The sequence below is a fragment of the Cucumis melo genome, chromosome 2 (assembly GCF_025177605.1).
Source record: "Cucumis melo cultivar AY chromosome 2, USDA_Cmelo_AY_1.0, whole genome shotgun sequence".
NCBI lineage: Eukaryota > Viridiplantae > Streptophyta > Magnoliopsida > Cucurbitales > Cucurbitaceae > Cucumis > Cucumis melo.
This window is the reverse complement of record NC_066858.1, coordinates 8,711,311-8,732,588: the sequence shown is the minus strand read 5'-3', so window position 1 is coordinate 8,732,588 and position 21,278 is coordinate 8,711,311. Positions and strand designations below refer to the sequence as shown.

At 35.4% G+C, this 21,278-nt stretch overlaps 2 protein-coding genes and 1 non-coding gene across 5 annotated transcripts; 2 read left to right on the top strand and 1 right to left on the bottom strand.

The window, feature by feature from the left end:
* Positions 1-7,159: 7,159 nt before the first annotated feature.
* On the top strand, positions 7,160-10,955 carry LOC103491940 (probable RNA 3'-terminal phosphate cyclase-like protein). Its single transcript, XM_008452067.3, has 6 exons — positions 7,160-7,513; positions 7,601-7,750; positions 8,243-8,421; positions 9,095-9,270; positions 9,357-9,570; positions 10,437-10,955. Exons 1-6 carry the CDS (start codon positions 7,309-7,311, stop codon positions 10,644-10,646), a joined length of 1,134 nt encoding a protein of 377 aa, XP_008450289.1. The 5' UTR covers positions 7,160-7,308; the 3' UTR covers positions 10,647-10,955.
* Positions 9,846-9,993, top strand: LOC127148350 (small nucleolar RNA snoR2/U65). Its single transcript, XR_007819225.1, has one exon. It is a non-coding gene; the product is annotated as a small nucleolar RNA snoR2/U65 (small nucleolar RNA).
* Positions 10,956-11,543: 588 nt separating the features above from the next.
* LOC103491941 (uncharacterized) lies at positions 11,544-20,743 on the bottom strand. Of its 3 annotated transcripts, XR_538179.3 has the most exons (8): positions 20,246-20,687; positions 19,949-20,031; positions 19,653-19,721; positions 13,803-14,045; positions 13,221-13,382; positions 12,451-12,540; positions 12,138-12,359; positions 11,913-12,061 (listed from the first exon to the last, which is right to left on the bottom strand). XR_538179.3 is itself a non-coding variant. In XM_008452068.3 (7 exons), exons 1-7 carry the CDS (start codon positions 20,524-20,526, stop codon positions 11,856-11,858), a joined length of 1,134 nt encoding a protein of 377 aa, XP_008450290.2. In that variant the 5' UTR covers positions 20,527-20,743; the 3' UTR covers positions 11,544-11,855. The 3 variants fall into 3 exon arrangements, 2 of the variants coding, with proteins under 2 accessions (XP_008450290.2, XP_008450291.2); XM_008452068.3 differs by lacking the exon at positions 12,138-12,359 and having other exon boundaries at positions 11,544-12,061; positions 20,246-20,743; XM_008452069.3 differs by lacking the exons at positions 12,138-12,359; positions 13,221-13,382 and having other exon boundaries at positions 11,544-12,061; positions 20,246-20,681.
* Positions 20,744-21,278: the final 535 nt, after the last annotated feature.

Genomic DNA, 21,278 nt, shown 5'->3' with positions numbered 1-21,278 from the left:
TGTGGTCTTAGTCAATTTTTCTCTCTTTTTCAAACTAATCTCCTTAACTCTAAAACCATGACTACTTAGCTTTCTTTTTTATTTTGTTTTTCCACCTACCATGACACACTTACAATGTTATTTCTCAAGCCTACTTTGCCATTTTTACTTCATTCAAAATCATTCTCTTAAACTCTTTGAAAATTTCAAGTTCCTTAAGGTTCAGGGTTTATAATTTCACAATTTGTACCTGGAAAGAGGGAAATGTTTTTGAAAGAGTAAGTCAAAAGACTTATTGAGCAACGATTTTATAAAACTAGTTTTCATAAAATTGAAACTTAAATACATTTATCAATAAACAGTTATTTCATAACATGATACTTGAGCATTTGCATAGCTTTTTTAAGATAATGTTCCATAGCCACCGACAATATTAAACATCTTTGTCCGAAGACGAAACAGTCGATAAGAATCAACTTTCGTTATAATCCTCCTCATTTAAGGCATAAAAAATACCCTTCCAGATGTCACATAAACTATAGGTTCGTCAACCTTACCATCAGTATGGAGATAATCACATGTATACAATAGATCTCATGGAATATTCAAGCTAGGAGAAAACAATTGAAATCACATAAATATTCCTTTTCTTTTATAACATATTAATAAATCATTTAACATAAAATAACTTTGAGAAATCAATTCAATAAACATTTATCATAAACCATTTCTTGATCAATAACTTGGAAATAACATGAATAGCTTGAAATCATGGTTAACTAATAACTTTTTAAACAATGTGTTGCTCATTGTAATTGAACGGATCTTTGATTGAGAATTTCCTTCACAACCTCCTTAATCTGAACAATTCCATATTCTATTCCTAATTAATCCTTTGATCATGAAAATATCCAAAACTTCCTTTAAAATTCCCAAAAACATTAAAATAGTCCAAAACAACTCAAAAAAATAGCTCATCGATGCATACTAACATGGTGTACGGGCCTTGGTGAGCACGCATGGCTTGGGAGCCTTGCATGCTAACCTCACAGTGAGGGGCACATGTTGTACGCTAACCTCATAGTGAGGGACAATGAACGCACATGGCCACACACTAGTGCCCATCGCATGCCCTTGCACGTGTCATGTTGTGTACCCAACTTGCTTGCTAACCTCTTTTCGTAAGGTCATGCACGCAGCCTGAACGCATACTTTGCCTCTCGGTTGTGCCATGACCTTCCAGCGTGACTTACAATATGCTAACTAACCTCTATGTCCAAAACGCCACACTCATCTCGCCTATATATAAATGTCACTGACCACTACCCAAAATACTATTTTTCATCCAGAAACATGACTCAACTTTGAATGCTTATAACTTAACATCAACAACTCTTTTGAAAACAATTCTTCTACAATGTTGCTCTAAAATGTCTTAACTTTCTTACCCCAAAATTTCATAATCAAATTCCAACAGACGTGCTCTCTAGTCTCCTAGAAGTGCACCTTGCTCAGATTCTCTTCATGACCTGCTTGCCTTTTCTTGATCAAAACGCCTATCTTCTTGCCTCTAGTTTTCATAGCAGCCCTCTTATGTAAACTAGATTCAATTACTAAAATTTTGTAAGTGGTTTGAGAGAAATTGCACAAATGAGCTATAAGAAATCCTTATGTGAATTTGTCTATTTATAGGAAACCTTTCATAAAAATGAATTAACACCTGAACCTTGCTAAATCCACCCTTAATTTTCCTTAAGACACCTCGTACTTCCACATGGCTACACAGATACATGTGATTAGCTTAAGACTCTTGGATTAACTTTAAACCGATTTCCATAAGCTTGCCACGTAGTTGTCTAAAATGCCTAGATAACCTTTATGGTCCTCCCCGCATACCCTTGGCCGCCCAACCAAAACGTCCAATGTCATCTAATCTCGCCAAACCTAAACGCCACAAATAACCTCTAATGACCTTCTTCTTGCCTAGCCCATAACCAAAATGCCTGACACACTTTAGAGGTTATTTTAGTCTTCTCGGCCACACAACATAACGCCAACTTGTAGCCAAGACTATGTCCTAAATGCCAAGACTCATTATAGGTTATTTTCTCCTTTTTTTGGCAGTCCACCAAGCCCAAAACGTCTAAGGTGTAGGTTTGGTCAATTTTTCGCACTTTTTCAAACTAACCTCCTCAACTTCTAAACCATGACTACTTAGCTTTCCTTTTTTTTTTCACCTACCATGACACACTTACAATGTCACTTCTCAAGCCTACTTTCCCATCTTTAATTCATTGAAAATCATCCTCTCAAACTCTTTGAAAATTCTAAGTTCCTTAGGGTTCCGGGTTTACAAAATACTTATGAATTTACCATAGAACGTATGTGTTTTGACACTTTCACTACGCATTTTAGCTTCATTATTCTATCTAGAAGGTTGTAGTAACTTTGTATTTCTACAAGTTATCACGAAAGGGATAGCCTTCGCTCAAGGCAAGAAATGCGCAAGGCGCGCGTGACCAAAGAGGCATGTGGCAGGCCCTACGCACAAGGGGCAACGTGGGACCCAACCACGCGGCTAGGTCGGGCGTGTCATGTGCCAGTGTGTGAGGTCAGCATGTAGGTAGCACAATGCGCACAACCAAAGCTTTACTGTCCATTCCTAAGCGCCATCATGTGTCAAGAGGTATTTTTTGGGCGTTTTAGTGATTTTTGGAAGTTTTAAGTAAACTTTTGGTATTTTCTTGGTCAAGGAAATTTAAATGGATCATTTTAGCATTGTTTTAGGTAAAGAAAAGATCAGACAAATTTATAGACCAAGGACTTAAGCTTGTATCTATGAGTAAAAAATGAATTTATTAAAGTATTTCAAGCATGTTCTTAAGCTATTGTTTATGAATTATTTGACTTAAATGTTAATGATGTTTTAGGAACAATTTCCAAAGTATGTGATGTTATCAAGGTATTTATTCAAGCATATTTTTTTTACTGAGAAATGTTTATGGCATATTTGAAAATGAGTTTACCAAGGTACTATGAGATTTAAAGATTCTTTATGCAAAAAGGACTCTTTAAGAAAATTTAAAGTTTATGGTTTATAAATGTTTTCTTGGACAAAGATATTTCAAAATAGCCCTTAATGGGGTAGGATAAGGAGCGCCAAGAGCAGGTAAGGACACCTATTTATAGGAAAATCCGCATCTCTGAAATTCATGAACGAGCTAGTATTGAGTAACCTCTACCATCTCTCGTGGGAGTAGATACTTGGGATTCGAGCAGAAAAAACAAGGATTTAAGATATTGTTTCTTAAATATTTATAAGTTCAAGTAATTACGTAGTTAATCATCTTTTACTATTTCAAAGGATTTATGAATTATTGTTTCTCAAAAGTTTCTAAAAAGTTGAAATATGAACGGTCTTCAAGATGTGCAACAGAAGTAGTTTCAGTTATGTGAATAGTAGAGCGCGATAGAGATAGACAAGCAACACAACACACCAAAGTTTGTTAACCCAGTTCGATGAATATGCATCTACATCTGGGGGGCAGGTAGCCCTGGATAGAGGATTGTATTAATAACAAATAGAATGACAGTTGAATACATATTTATGACTAGGGGAACAACACTATGATCTTTTGTTCCTGTATTGTTCTAGGACTGTTCAAGACAGAACTTAATTATGAACTAACATAATGATCACAACTATATAGTGAATGACATAGAGCTCCCCCTCAATGGTGGCACTAGTTGAGGGTGCTTTCAACGTTGACTTGTCAAACTTATCTATCCATATTTCTTCGTTTTGAGTTTTTCATAAGCCACAGCCAAAAGCTTACCAAACTCCGTTATTTATACTTGATGAAACTTCCTCGGGAAGTAACTAATTAGTAAATAATCTTAACCACTTGGGTCCACTTTATTAGTTCAACTTAATCCTATTTTTAAAGAGAGAATCTTAAGTCGGTTGTTAAAAGAAATAATCATGTGAGACCATTTTTCTTAACAAAAGTTATTTAGAAAATCTATCACTCACTGGACTCGTTTAGCTCATACTCTCTGAATGATTTTCCACTTTCCAGGGAAAGACCGTGTACTCGGAGTCTAGATCACTGCTATCTGTCTGCTGAAGGATTTTGGTTTAAATATCATATGTGTCTTGTTGCTTTATACTTATGTTCGATTGGTCTTTTATGGTATTAGGCTTACACTTAGGAAGATTAGTTTTGGATTATGTATCTATGTAAATAATATTAAGTTATGTTTGTAAAAGCTTATATAAAGTTTATTTTAATAAGAAGGATTTTACTCAGTTGTGTTTAAAAATTTTATGTTTAGCTTCTACTTGTTTATTATTTAAAGGTTAAAGTTTAAGGGTCAGCTGGTATCGTTTTTTAAGGGAGCAATATCGATTGACTTCACCTCCTGAGTAAAGAGGTGCTTGAGGTGGAGTGTGAGAATGATAATCTCACGTCTAAGGATCAAAACAATAAACTATTTGAGATTATTTATGACACATGTCCATGTAATAGTCTCAAAAGGGATCAGTCCAATTATTATTCTTTAATAAGAAACTATGATTATAATTTATGTCTCTACATATATAATCATTCCATGATTTTCAATTATAACTCATACTAATCTTAATTTATTATTGTTTCCACAATAATAATCAATTAGGGACATTTAGAATATAATAACATATTCATGGATATTATTGTATTATAACATGCAATTAAATAATAATGAGAATAATAAATTTTATATTAAATAATTAAACAATAAACAGTTTATACATAAAATTATTGTGGAGCATAATAAGAAACCAATAACTTTTCCACTTTCTTTATAGATAATCCGCTATGTATCTAATACCCATGCCTCTAATATGATAATCATGTTTTGATTGAGGAAAAGCCTTAGTCAAAGGATCTTCTATATTATCATTCATAGGTACTTTGCATATTTTCACAACTAGCTCATTTTCAAATCCTTCATATGCCAAGAATGCATCCTTAGTTCTTCTCAAGTACTTAAGGATATTTTTCACTACTGTCCAGTGTACTTAACCTGGATCTAACTGGTGTCTTCCTTGTAGATTTTGTTCCAGACTTAGCTAGGGAAAAACTCTATAATGTATCATTGATTCAAGATCATTGCATGCAAAATGCTCCTTATGAATCTCTTCATTACATACTTTTAAGTCTTTGTCGTGTACAAGTTTTCCTATTCTTTGGCCAAGTGTAAGCAAAACAATAGGTTTATCTGGGTGACCTAGAGTCGAACACAAGGAATCGATATCAAAGCTTAGTTCTAGAGTTCACTAGGTGTTTAGGCAGTATAAAAGAATAAACTATACAATATGGATGAGTGTAAGTTTAAATTATATCTATTTATCTATACTAGAGAATGTGTAAAGGAGAATTAAGATGGATACGAGATGGAATAGTGAACTAACTTGCATAAAATAAAGGGTGAAGGAAATCTATGCATTACCAGACGATTAAGGAATCAAAGGACTTTAATGCAATATAACTTAATTAATGTACTTGTGATCAAGATCCGCTGATCTCAAAGTCGTTAAACGCCACACCTGGTCACCTTTCGGGATCCAAATGGCCAAGCTGCATTAAACAAGTTATATCTAGAACACTTCACTTACAAGACTTATAGAGCTTCATGTTTAAGGGTGATAACCTCTCAACGTCTAATATAATACCTACACTTGTTCTCCTTTTCGAGATACAAATGATGGAAGTTATCTCGTCGAGGTGGAGTTCAAACTCCTCCTTGAGTGTGTCAACCATATCCTTGCTACTTGTTCTATCGGGTAGTTGGCTATATACACTGGCCAAGTGATGAAAATGTGGGGGTTGATGCCCTAAATCTCGTGATCTTGTAGTTTGTAATTGTATATATTCTACAAATATGTTATTTATCTAATAAAATAAAGTGTGTTGATTTTATTTGACATTTAGTTGCATTAACTCTAAAACCAATAAATTAACATCTAAGGACTTAGATTGAAGGAATGGAATTCCCAAAGCAGAAGCGTATGAACGTTATGAAAATAGAATTCAATTTGTAAAACAAAAAAAAAAAAAAAACAACAACAACAGTAAAGCCTAAACATTCTTCTTGGGAAAGGAAAAAGAAACTAACCTTTTTAGAACCTCCCAAGAACTTCTTTGAATCTTTCAAGAGCACCACGAAGTCTTCCTCGTTAGTCTCAAGGAGAGAATCAATAGAGAGTTGTGGGCTTCTGTGATTTGGTAAGAAAATTTTTTTAGGAGATTTCTTTTTCTTTTTGGAACAGAGAGATCATCCAAATTGCTTTGCTTGTGTGTGACCGATTAATCACAAGGTATTTTTGTATTTCACATTATAGACTTGTGAGCTTCTTTCTTTTTCAAAATTTTTTTATAGCGTGTAAATATTTTCGGTTTTTGTTCTACTTTTGAAAAAACTCATAATAATAACAATAATAACAACAATAATAATATTAATAAATAAATAAATTTAATGAGTTTTTTTTTAAAATATAACAAACGAACAAAATATTGACAGTACAGAACAATTTCAAAAATGATAAAAACCCACAAGCCTACAATGGAAAATACAAAAAATGTTCGAGTCAAAATGCGATTAATTGACCACAAGTATACATAATTTAGCCACACAGGCGCGTAATTCTTCTAATACGCGATCATGTAAGAAATGATACACGATCTCGTACCAAATCTAAATGATCTTGTTTTGAAATCACGATCTTGTACCCTTTAACTTTAGATGGTACCCGATTGTGTACCAATATTCCAATGATTTTTTTTCAAGATTGTGTATTTTATATTTAGTACAAGATCTTGTAGATTCTTTTATATTTGGTACACGATCTTGAAAATTTGGTATCTAAATCTAAATGATCATGTAGTAATATCCCAACAATTTCTTTTTATGATTGTGTACCAAATTTAAAAGTCAAATCTAAAAATGATAGAAGGTTGAAAACAAATATTATGATTTCATAAAAATATAAAAGAAAAATTGGAAAAGAAGAGAAAAAAAGAAAATGAAAAGGAAGAAGAAAATTGAAAAGTAAGCGAGACAAACATGAAATAATTATGAAAAAGGACAGTAAATTTTTATTATATTTATGAAAATTAAATAAATACACTCGCATCCTTACCATTTATTGCTAGGTTTCTTTTTCTCTTGTACGCTCTCACCCGCTCGCCACCGCCGTAGGGTGGCCGTCGCTACTTCTTTTTTGAGTTATATTTTTCCGATAAAAGAAAAATTTGAAGGAATCCACGGTAGAGAAGAAGGCTGAAGATGGGGAAGACAAAGTACAAGGAATTAAGAGGAAGCCAAATTCTAAGACAAAAGTTGGTACTGGCAACGCTGAGTCGCACTCCAGTTCGAATCGATGATATTCGACCCAATACCATCTCTCCAGGTCTTCGTCCTTACGAGAAATCCCTTCTCGACTTGCTGGAGAAGATCTGCGATGACTGCTTCATTGATATCAATGAGACCGGTACTCAATTTTCTTTCACTCTCTATCTTTTTGAGTTTCTCTTGTTTTATTATTTTGCTTATTCGTCTTCTTCGTTTGTTCCTTCAGGTACAAGCTTGAAGTATAAGCCTGGGATTGTGATGGGTGGGAGAAATTTGGAGCATGATTGTGGTCTTACTCGCTCCATTGGCTATTTCCTTGAGCCATTAATTCTTCTAGCTTTGTTTGGTAGGAAACCCCTCTCCATTAAGCTGAAAGGTTAGTCTTGTTTTTTTCTTTCTGCTCACTGTTTAGAGTTAGTTTTATTTTTTTCATGTTTATCGATTTGGAATTTGGTATTATAATACAGAAGTTGAATGCTGTAGGATTTTCATGATCTTATGCCAATTATTGAAGCTTTTAATTGAACTTTGAAGTAAACATTAGTGTTTCCAATCAAATTAAGTTTTAGAGTTTATAGTTTGTGTAGCTCTTTGAATATTAATCTTTTTTTCAACCTCTTTTTCTCATAGAATAATAGAATACACTAGATATGGCCAATGTATATTGTTGTTACTCTTTTTATTAAACGAACTCCTTCGTATTTGGGTGTTAGGGCTGTTTTGTTTTATGGTTTTTTTGGGTATTGTACTTGTATTTGCTTTCATAATTCTCAATGAGAGTTCGGTTTCGAACTTAGTTTTTGGCATAATTAGTTTTTGTTATAATGGTATATTTGCTGTTTAATTGATTAGTATTCTATTTCTTAAGGTATTACAAATGATTCAAAGGATCCATCCGTTGATACTTTCCAATCTACTACCTTGCCCATGTTAAAGCGCTTTGGAGTTAATCCAGATGATGTAAATTTGAAAATTGAAAGTCGTGGGGTACCTCCTCTTGGCGGTGGAGAAGTGATTTTGACCATCCCAACTGTTAAAAGTTTCTCTGTGAGTTAGAACTTTTTATGCATCCTTCAAATATTCATTCTCTCCCCAAATTTATGCAATTAATGAGCTTAGATATTTGGAAATCTATTCTTCTATAGACTAATTTAGTTTTATAAATTACTGTTTATTTATTTATTATCATTACATTTTTGTGTATCAATAGATAGAATTCTTTATAATTTGCTAAGCAATTCTTATATTTCCTTTTAGATCTCGAGGACACAGTCATGCAGTCTATAGAATAGATATTGTTCAAGTAATTAAAAATTAAAGACTAGAACAACTTAAAAGCAATACAGACTTAAGTATCACACACAGTTGGGTCCGATTAGTTTGGGTTAAGTCTATTTAACTAGGTTAATTTAGTTATATAAAGTTACAAATTGGAGTTCATGTGATCTCCACAACAACCGCATGACTTTTAGAACTTATTGGAGGGAATTATAGTTGCAGTTTGTCAAGGCTTTTGTCGTTGTACCTTGATTGGAGTGTTGTATTTAAATTATTTTGTTATACTCTCTCTTTCAAACCGGAGGCCTCCTTTTCATTTCCTTGTTTTTCTGTAGTCTCAGGGATCTTCCATCCTGAAGAGTTTTAAGCTTTCCCATTTTAAGGTTTTATTTTATTTTTTCTTCCGTTCCTCACAGAAAAAAGTGTTGATATGGTTGTGCAGGCAGTATCTTGGACAGATGAAGGAATGGTCAAAAGAATTCGAGGTGTTTCATTTTCAACTAGGGTCTCTTCTCAGTTTGAGCATGCTATGATAACTGCAGCTCGTGGGGTGTTTAATCGCCTGCTTCCAGATGTGCATATAGGTACTGATCATAGAAAGGGACCTCGAGCTGGAAAGTATGCTTTCTTTCTGCTGTGAATTCATTTCTTTGAACTTGGAAGTTCTATCCTCAAATGCCTCATGTTTATGTCTTCAATGGCAGTTCACCTGGGTTTGGCATTTCACTGGTTGCAGAAACTACGACAAATTGTTTAATATCTATTGATACTGCAGTTTCATATGGATATGGTGAAGAAATAACCGAGTTCGAAGAAGAGAAGCAAGAGCTTCCAAATCCTGAAGATGTTGGTGAAGGCATGGCTTATGCTCTGCTCAATGACATAGGAAAAGGGGGCGTAGTTGACTCCACACACCAGGTTAGCATTCTCCAACAATAAGCACTTGATCAGACTCACCTCAATCGGTTTTAATTCGTTTTCTTTGTCAATTGAGTTTCTTTACTTTTGTTACTAGGCTTTTGAATTTCTTTACTGGATCGGTCCTTGTTATTAAGGAGTGTTTTAACGACTTTATTTATCTGTATGATTATCGTGGAACCTCTTCACAGTTAGTTTCAAAGTAGCTATCCTGTAATATGAGTGCAGCATCCTCATATGCATGGGTTGGGGCCTCAGTTTATGCAACTTTTTTCAGTTTGATGCCACATTGTTGATAGCTCACTCTGGCAGTGACCAGCAATGCTATGATTGAACCAAAAACACAAGTTCTTTCACACCTTGATAGGAATCTCTTCGTCTTTTTATTATAGATTTACAGAGCCATTTCTTGTGATTACATTTTTTTTCACTTTTTTTTTAGAAAAATTGATATGTAATGAACATAAATGTAAAGCGTGGGACTTAAAATTGTCCCTTCACCTCCTACATTCTTTTGGGTTCTTTCTAATTTCGGGATGGAGCATGCAACAAGGCTGAACAAAACATTAATCTCTAGTTGGTCGTAGTATTCATAATCTTTATGAATGCACAGCCTTTCACTGGTTTTAGTTGCATTTGTATACATGCATATGTGTGTATACATATATATATTTTGGCTTCTGATGTTGCATTAGTTTGAAAAAGTTTGTTAGTCTTTCAGAAGGATGAAAGGAGTAAGACGATGAAAGATGCTTAAAGTACTAGGCTACTAGAAGTTTTACTTTGCAATCTGGTTTGCTTTGCCAATCTTTAACTAAAATCTGCTCACTTAATCGATTGTACAAATTCATGTCTGGTTTGTGCAGGGATTATTGTTCCTTCTTTGTGCATTATGTCCAAACGACGTTTCGAAGGTCCGGGTTGGGGAGATCACTCCATATGGGATAGAAACTCTCAGAAACATATATGACTTCTTGAAAGTAATGTTTCATATCGAACCAGATCCTTCCAGCCAAACCGTCTTACTGAAATGTGTTGGTTTCGACTTGAAGAATTTCTCGATGAAGCACTTCTAAGCTGATCACCCTAATTGTTATTTGAACAAGTTGTTTTGGTCTGAGTGGAGATGGTATTTCTTTTCTGCTTGTCCACAATTTTGAAAATTCTAAACATCTCAACGAACTGCACTCCTTTATATATGCCAGGAGGCCATTGGTATGAAGAGGTTTGTAAAAGCAGGATCCCAATTCGTCTTATGATGAATGTAAGCCCAAGTTAAATTCTTGCGGAGTTGTACACTCAAATGAGTCAAGTTTAATAGTATGTATACTGAAATTTGTTTCATAGGGCAACAAATAGGCCTTGCTTACTTTTTTTTTGTTTTACCCTTCGTTTTTCGCCTTTTTTTTTTTGTTTAGCATAATTATACTGTCATATTCCTCTAAATTTTTTAATCAATTTGATATTATATATTATATTCTTTGGAGAAACTTTGTAGCTGAAATTTCTTATGTTTAGGGTTAAGATTATATAACATTTATCTCAAAAAAAGTTTGGGTTAAAATTAATTCTTCTATTTCTTTTTCCTTTCTTAATATGTACGTCTATTAACTTTGTAGTGTTCAAAATATTTTATTCAAACTCCCAAAGACAATAAAACTGAGCAAATGTTCAAAACATTTCGTTTGCGCTCTTGCAAAAAAAATCAATTATATAGGTTGAATGAAGAGCACTTGATTGATTTATTTATTTAATAGAATGAACGTTTGAATGAAGATTATAAATTATGACCATGCCTATTTTCTCATTAGGTTAAGCATCTTTAATCGTTAAACAATAAAATAAAACACATCATTAACATTACTACAAACAAACAAGTCCTATTCCTAATTTATCGCTTTGGATGCAACTCCTTCCATGTGAGTATCGCCTCTTTGTTTAAACTCCAACTTTATTCTAAAATGGCCAACAAATAAGAAAAAAAAAATCACCTTCACTTTTCCATATTAAGTTTTGAAGACTGTACAATGTCAATTAATCAAGTTGTACAGAGCAATGAATCCAAAGACAGAATAATGCAGCCACAAGAATGAGGTTTTTTGATGTTTCTTTAATCAAACTCACACGATGGATGTGGGTAAATATTGGAGTAAGCCATTGGGAGCAAACAAAGAAAGAAACAAAGGTTGATCATTTTAACAGTGGCTGTGGTTGGGGTTTGTCTTGATGGTTATTGTTCTTCGGATAAACAATATCCATCTATTCAAGAAAATAAGTAAAAGTGACTAACTTGGATCATCATCTCCCCAAGCTTCATCTCTCAGTTTTTGCCTCGAGACAATGCGGTTCCTCCGGTCTTCTTCTTGTTTCCTAAGTTCTTTGGACCCAAAGGAAGTAGTGGAATGTGGCAACTTCAATCCCATTCCTTGAGCAATCAGCCGCTGTGCAGTTCTAGCCGATGTCTTTGGCCTTTGTTTTGGAGGCACAAGATCTGGCATTACCATAATAAACCAACATTACATCTTCACCAAGTAACTCTTATTGGAGATTTAAAAAAGAAATAGAACCTTTTGTAGACATAGGCATGGATGATAAGGAGTTTTGGGATTTCAAAAGCTTTTTGGCTTCTTTCTTCAACAATATTTTGCAACTATTCTTCATTTAGAGAATGGGACTAATAATCCCCAGTTTTAATGATAAATATAGTTTCCTATCCAAAGTAATCTTCATTTTTTCTATGTTGTGCCTAAACACCAGCCACGAAAGATACTGGATGACAACACACACCTCTATAGACGTAAATGAAATGATGTCAATAAGGAGACAAGAGAATGCTTTTATTAATACTAATTACTAGCAAACTGAAGAAGAAGCTCATACCTCTCTGTGGAATCGAGCTCAAAAGAGTATCATTTTCATCAAGTTGACGTAAAGTGAAAGGACATCTAACATGATTGAGAACTTCAAGTGCTGCATTAGAAAATCAAGGTAATTGTTGAAATAACTTAAATTTTAATGCATGAAACTATTTCATCAATATTATGATTTCAGCATGCAATGCAAGATAATGATTTGACATAATTATGAAAATTTGGGCATTTGATGGGAGACACCACGTTGAGAAAGTTAAGCGATCTCCACTAACCAACGATCTCCACATAACCCAAGAAATTTCTAAAACTAAGATGAAGGGCGAATTTAGAATAGGTTTTGTAAGGGTAAAAAGTGTTTTTAGGGCATCACAAGACTTTTTAAAAAGTTTCCATAGTGTTTGATTAGTTAATCAAAAGTGATCTTAAGAATTTTGAAAGCACTTCAAGTTTTTCAAGAAGAAGCACTTAATTATTTGCTTGTCCAAAAGCGTTCAAAGTGTTTCCACTTAAAAGCACTCTTTTTTCAAAAGTTATCCTGAACTAACCGTAGGCCAAATAACATGACACAGGATAGTAGTAAGAAGTAACCGACATAACAAAAGTAAACATGACCGAGTATCTACTGACTTGGCCACTTATTGTATCGTCAATTACAGGACATAAAACGAGATAGAAAATAACAGTTTTCAAACAACAAAAGGTTTAAGAAATAAGAAGTCCAAGCCTAATGATCACAAGATTTCCCAAAAATGAAAAATCTAGTTTTACGAAAATTACCAGTCGATGGTGTCTGAAATACTGCAAGTGCAACTGTATCATTGACCCAGCGAATGACAACTCCAGAATTCATGAAATTCCCAAGTAGCCTTTCAAGATCTATTGTTTTGGTACTTGGTGGAAAGTCCGCCAGAACAAGAACATGTTGAGTACCATATTGTGCTGGATTCACATAACGAAATTTTTTCTTTAAAATAATGCTTAGCTCTTGGTTGAAAATCATGATTCAATATGCACAAACATCAATAAAGTTTAACTATTTAGAAGCCCAAAACAATTGCAGTACTATTATGTCAACGTCCAAACTTCAACAAATAATCCAAAAAACTAATGGTCAATTTGAATCTTTCATAACGGTTCTGATAACTTAAGAGACCAGAAAATATTGGTGAAACTTCAGAGACTAAGAAAGGGTTTATACGTTTTAGGTAAATATGTTGTTCCTGTATGATTCCATAACGTGAAGGCCTAACCAGTGTTTATTCAACAACTACATAACTTTGAATTGCACCAGTGGTCTAGGAAACAATCAACATCAAATTTCCTTCTTTATCATATTTTTAAATTATTTGTCAGACTTACCACTTTTTAGCTCCCTACGGCCCTCAAGCATACGAGAAGCATCTTCTTCATTTGTATCATTCGTTGTTGAAGAATCGGATAGCTTATCGCTATATAACTCATGCTTGTTATATGAAAAAGTTCCCCTCCCACGTCTTCTAGGGGTTTGGGCTTTCATTTCTTTGACTGACGGTTCTGGTTTGTCAGGTTCACTTTCCAAGGATAGAAACTCATTTGGTGGGCGATCTGCAATAGCTTCCCAATCTGAAAAATAATCACTTGTGTTAAAATAACACTACAACTGCTGTAATTAAATTGCACTATTTTCTACCACAAGCATCATAACATCTTTGTAGGATAAGCATCAGTTGGCTATACACCAAAATATAATTGGGACAGTGTTTTACTGACGTGTATGACACGACTTCCTTTCCTAAATAGTATATAGCTTGGCATATGGATGATACAGTTCCTTTACTTCTCCTGGTCTCATAGAATTTAAACTATTCTACCCAACTTTTGCTTCCTCTTTCATTATTGTTGAAACCACAGCACTATCAAAATTCAACTGTTTAATCTGCCGTTCATTAAGAACTTTGACTATAATTTAAGTTTTTCCTATTTGAGTGTGCGTGTGGTGGGGCGAGGGTAATAAATAATAGAATTTAATTAATAAAAAAATGGAAACAACAGAGGTGTCCTCTCTTCTTTCCTTACTTGAGGGGTGCTCTTTTAGTGAAGGGAGAAGGGATGTTCGTGTTAGGAGACCTAGTCCTAGTCGGGGATACACTTGTAACTCTCTATTTGTTATGTTGTTGGATCCCACTCCTTAGCAGTCAGTTTTTGATGTTGTTTGGAGGACTAAGGTTCCTAAGAAAGCTAGGTTCTTTATCTGGAAAGTCATCCTTGATCGAGTTAATACTGTTGATAGGCTTGTTAGGAGGAGAACTTCGCTTATCACACCTTTTTGTTGCATGTTGTGTCAGAATGTGGAGGAAGACCTTGATCATCTTTCTTGGGAGTGCCACTTTGCAAGGGTCGTGTGGAGCTCTTTCCTTTCGAAGTTCGGTGTTAGCTTTGTTGGTATGTGAGTGTCAGAGTGACAATTGAGAGTTCCTCCTCCATCGACCTTTCAGAAATAAAGGGGTTTTTTTTATGGGTTTCCGAGGGGTGTGTGGTTATTTGGAACATTTGGAGCGAGAGGAATGATAGGGTGTTTCAGGGTAGAGAGAGGGGGTATAGTGAAATTTGATCTTTGGTTAAATTTCATGCGTCTCTTTAGGCTTCAATTTCAAAGAAATTTTGTATCTTCTATATGCAATATTTTACTTAATTGATCCCCTGTTTTTATTGGGGTGGTTTTGTTGGGCTGGTTGTTTTGTATGCCCTTGTATTTTTTCATTTTTCTCAACGAAAGTTATCGTTTTCATAAAATGAAAGAATACAACATTGACTATGTTAAGAAGTTAATGACTATGTTAAGAAGTTAGTTAACTACTAAGCTCCATTACCCTAAATGGCAGAGAGTGTCCTAAGGGACACATTTGTGACTGAATTGGAACTAGTCCTCCAAGCAGAAGTGGTCAGTAGATGGCCCCAAACTTTAGAAGAGTGTATGAAGGAAGCCCAGTTGGTGAATGACCATAACTTAGTCTTGAAGTTGGCTAGAGCAAAGTTGGGAGTACCAAAAGCGAACGGGGGAGAGTCTTCCACTACCAAAACTCAAGGAGGAAGTGAAAAAGGGATACAACGTAAAACTGAGTTCTAAATGAAGCAGGTGTGACTATTCCTATTAAAGGAAATTACCAAAAAGGAGAACCACTAGTCAAAAGGCTGTCAAATGCAGAGTTTAGGGCACGGTTGGACAGAGGACTCCGTTTCAGGTGCAATGAAAAGTACTCTCATGGGCTTCAATGCAAAGTTAAGGAAAAAAGAAAGCCGATGCTCTTCATCCTTAATGAGGAGGAAAGTACTGTGGAAGGAGACATTACCGAAGGTAAGGATGAAGAAAAAGTGGAGCTGAAGCAGTTAGATATCACAGAAGGAGCTGAAATTAAATTTAAAGTCATTACATGCTTTACATCCAAAGGGACAATGAAACTGAAGGGTCATGTGAAGGGTAAAGAAGTTATTGTGCTAATTGACCGTGGGGCAACCCATAACTTCATTCATCAGGCCTTAGTGGAGGAAAAGAAGATACTCATTGAGAAGGGCAGCCATTTTGGGGTTACAATTGGAGATGGTACTCGATGCAAAGGAAAAGGGATCTGTAGGAAGGTAGAGCTAAGGTTGAACAAAATGACAATTGTGGTAGATTTCTTAGCAGTGGAGTTGGGTAAGGTGGATGCAGTGTGTTAGTTTTTTTTATGATATCCTAGTATACAGTGCGGATATAACTGAGCATGATGAGCATAAAAAGCATTTGGGAATGGTCTTTGCGGTATTGAGGGATAACCAGCTCTATGCAAACAGAAAGAAGTGTGTAATTGCACACTCTCAAATCCAATACTTAGGTCATCAAATATCTAAGAAGGGAGTAGAAGCTAATGAGGAAAAGATTAGAAGTATGATGAATTGGCCTCAACCTACGGATGTAATAGGACTGAGAGGGTTCCTAGGGCTGACCGGTTACTATAGGAGATTTGTAAAGAGCTATGGATTTGTAAAGAGCTATGGAGAAATTGATGCCCTCTTAACCAAGCTCTTACAAAAAAAATTCATTTAAGTGGGATGAAGATGCTACTGCGCCTTTTGAAAACTTAAAACTAGCAATGACCACCATTCCGGTGTTAGCGCTACTTGATTGGTCCCACTTTCATTATAGAAACTGATGCTTCTGGGTTTGGTTTAGGAGTTGTATTGTCTCAGAATGGTCATCCTATTGCATTCTTCAGTCATAAGCTTTTTTAGAGGGCTCAATCTAAGTCAATATATGAAAGGGAGCTAATGGTTGTAGTCTTATCTGTGCAAAAATGGAGGCATTACCTATTAGGAAGAAAGTTCACCATCATATCAGACCGGAAGGCTCTGAAGTTCCTACTGGAACAAAGAGAGGTCCAAAAGTGGCTGACCAAACTCCTTGGCTATGACTTTGAAATATTGTATCAACCTAGACTGCAAAACAAAGCTGTCAATGCTCTCTCAAGGGTGGAATCAATCCCAGAATTGAACACTATGATTACTACTGGAATTGTGGATATGGAAACAGTGTGGGAAGAAGTGGAAAAGGATGAGGAAGTTCAGAAGATTATAGAACAGTTGAGGATGAATCCCAAAGAGGAAAGTAAATATAAATGGGAGAATGGAAGACTGTCGTACAAAGGAAGGGTGGTGCTGTCAAAAACATTCTCTCATACCTAGTTCGCTACATACCTTCCATGATTCAATATTAGTAGGCCATTCCGGGTTCTTAAGAACTTACAAGAGGATGAGTGGGGAGCTGCACTTGAAGGGCTTGAAGACAGATGTCAAAAGATATGTAGAACAATGCGAAACCTGCCAAAGGAACAAATATGAAGCAACCAAACCAGCTGGAGTACTACAACTTATCCCTATTCCGGAGAGAATTTTAGAAGACTGGACCATGGACTTTATAGAGGGGCTACCTAAAGCTGGAGGAGTAAATGTAATTATGGTAGTAGTCGATCGTTTGAGTAAGTACGCCTACTTCATTACCTTGAAACACTCTTTCTCCGCAAAACAGGTGGCTGCAGTTTTCATTGACAAGATAGTAAGGAGGCATGGCATTCCTAAGTCCATCATTACCGATAGGGATAAGATTTTCCTTATCAATTTTTGGAAGGAACTATTCGCAACAGTGGGAACTATCCTAAAAAGAAGCACGACCTTTGATCCACAAACAGATGAGTAGACTGAAAGGGTGAATCAATGCTTAGAGGCCTATTTGAGATGCTTCTTTAACGAACAGCCATACAAATGAAACCAGTTCATTCTGTGGGCCGAGCTGTGGTATAATACTACTTTCCATGCCTCTACAGAAGCCACTCCCTTTCAGGCAGTCTATGGCTGACCACCTCCTCCTCTATTATCCTACGAATACAGGAAGACACCTAATAATGAAGTGGAATCGCGGCTGAAGGCAAGGGACTTAGCTATTAATGCTTTGAAGGAAAATTTATGTGTAGCTCAGAACTGGATGAAAAAAATGGCTGACCTTAAAAGAACAGAACTCAAATTTAAGGTGGGGGAAGAGGTATACTTGAAGTTGAGACCCTACCGACAGGGTTCCTTAGCTAACAAAAGGTCTGAAAAACTTACACCTAAGTACTATGGACCTTACAGAATAATTGAAGAAATAGGAGAAGTAGCATACAGGTTGGAACTTGCCCCGAAAGCTGCCATACACAATATTTTTCACATCTCTCAATTACAGCTGAAGCTGGGTAAACAACAAGAGGTACAACATCAACATCCTATGCTAACGAAAGAGTTTGAGTTACAGTTATGGACAGAAATGGTTCTAGGCATTCACTGGAGTAAGGAGTTGGGAGCAAATGAATGGTTAATCAAGTGGAAGGGGCTACCCGAAAGTGAAGCGACATGAGAATCGGTGTATCAAATGAACCAACAGTTTCCTACATTCCACCTTGAGGACAAGGTGAACTTAGAGCCGAGGGGTATTGTAAGACCCCCTATTGTTCACACATATAAAAGGAAGGGTAAAAAGGTAAACATACAGGCCAGCAATGATGAGAGATTGAATTGAAAAAGTGCGTGGAGAGTGACACCCACAGTGAGGAATGTAGGAGGGTCTATAAATAGCATCTTATTGGGATTGGGTAGCTAGGTTTTATTTTGCATCTTTTGGGTTGTAAAGGCTGCTGTAGCCTGGAGGAACCCTAGCTCATAGGGAGAAGGGTTGGTATGTTTTCTTGTTCTTATGTTGTTTCTTTCCTTTATTATCAGCTTCTGACTGTTATCTTTTGGCTTATATACCGTCTTTGTTTATGCCATTAAGTTAAAAAGTATTAGATAATCCTTGTTAGTATCCCAACAGGCCTCTGCTATCTTCTTTTTACAAAAAGTTCCACGTCTGATTGTTTTGACACCAGCCTTTGTGGTAGAATAAAGACTAGCCAAAAAGAAACACAAGAGGCTTGCCATAATGGCACAATCTGTTCGTCCTCCAAAAACCCAAACCTGTTACCATCTTCCCGGATTAACGGAAACTTAGATTTCAAATTCATAAAGAGTCCAGCATTTAGAAATCTAACACAAAGGAAAATATAGTGGACTCTCTTAGGTGAGAGTTTTAAAGGGAGTATAACGTTGATGAAACATGATTATGCAAGTGCTACTGATACGGTTTTCATGGCAAGTTGGCGACAAAAGTTAACTCTACTTATGTCCAAATTGTCCTTGCTAATTGCTATACCTTTAGATACATTTAAATTCCAAAGATTAATGATCACAATAAAATTTATCTATAAGAAAAGTCAAGATAAAATTTAAGTGAAGCCAAAGGTACTCTTAAAAGGAATGGATACAAATAATCTTTATCCCTTTCAAGATAGTGTAGCCTTTGGGTGTTAAAATCATTTTTGAGAGATCCAAAAAGCACACGCAGTTCTTCTAGTAATGTCTTGGATTTGGGCCACATAAGTGAGGTAAGGATGCCTATTCTTAAAAAAAACAAGGTCTTTTAGGTGATTGCATTCAGAAACCTAAAAAACTTGACATTAATAATTATCATGTATATCAACATACAATTGTAGAGCTACAGCCTATTCTATTCATAGGATCTACACAGGAAGGCAAATACACTTAAATTGTAGACTGATTTCCTTTAATTGAAACTTCTGATTTTATTCCATTAAGGGTTGATATAAGTTGAAGGCAATGCAAACATACCATCATCATCCAAAGACGCAGCACAGGATACAGCATTGTCTGGACTATCCTTCGTACGATCCAAATTACCTTCAAAAGAAAAATTATATATTACTGCTATTATATGCAAACAAACAAGTGTTCTATAACAAATCAGCACTGCTTGAGGTTTCTTTGTTTGATCCAATAAATCTCACTAATATTTTTAATTTGTGTGACCAAAATCGTTGTTTCGAGATAACAAAGCATACTCCTAACCTATCCACCAAGTTTATCCAGTGAACTACACCTTCATCTCAAAGACAAGAAAAGCTCACCAGTTCCAACGGACGCTTCATCGACAGAAGACAGCGAAACAGTCGTGGGAGATGTTCGATCCTCTTTCACAATCTTCCCGTACCTGAAAGATGAAATGGAAATAAAGAAGCAAAGTTCGAAGTTAAAAAATTAAGATATGGATGACTGCGAATTCATATCAGAGATATCCCTCTACTAAAGAAATTCAGAACAACCAAATCATGGGGAACAAAGTAAAATTAATATCTAATTCCAATTAACTTAAAGAATTGAAACAAGTATATCCAGAATGCTAACATTTCGAACAAAAAGTATACCCAGTAGGACAAGAGACTTGGGCTTGGTGTTTAAGAAGGAAAGCTTTAGCCGCAATGTCGTCGGCTTTGAGAGAGAGGCCTTTAGAAGAGTAGAGAGCGGACAAGTCGGTGAGAGCGGCAGCTAATTGAGGATCTGGATTAGAGTTTTGTGAAATTTGGAGGTCGGAAACCACCGATTGAAGAAGAGAAATAGCAGCATCAGTGTCTCCGGCAGTGACGAGGTCTTCCACAGTCTCGCTCCAGTTAGATCGCGGGGTTAGATGTTCTTGTTCATTGTCCATGGCAGTGGCTGATTGTTGAACAATGGAGGAAGATGAGATTTAGAGATTGTGTTGGTGAAAATAGTGGAGAAAGTTCATAAATATATGTGCTGGTACGCCATGAATGAGCTCTGTTTCTCCTTTGTTTATATACATTTCCTAAATTTTGACAATAATTTAACTCAATAACAACTGGGTCTAACCCGAAATGTTGACAATAATATCCCACACTCACCAACACGCATCTATCTTCTATCGTTCTTACACTATCATGTAATTCAAATAAGCCTTTTTTTTTTCTTAAATAAAACAATTTTCAATTGTAACATCTTTTGTTTACCTGAAAATCAATTTGAGTAATAATCGATAACATATCATTTTTTATTTAATAAAAAAATCAATCATAATCAATCACATAATTATTTAAGGGTTAGTTGCATAAACGGCAAAAATAATAATAATAATAATAGCACAATAATAAAATGATTGCATATATAGCACAAAAAATAGTAAAAGGCTAAAATACACACGTTCAGCCACCATTTTGGATGTTTCTTGTCAAATTTCTTAAATTAAAAATTATCACTGACAAAATCTATCACTGATAATTGCTATTAGTGATATATGCTATCAGCTTTCAAATTGATAAATGATTATTTTACACACTTCTCGATTTTTTTCATGTTAAAAGCTATCGCTAATAGCTACAATCAATGATTGATAGCTTTTATCGGTTGTTATCACTGATAGCTACTACTAGTGATAACTTGTCA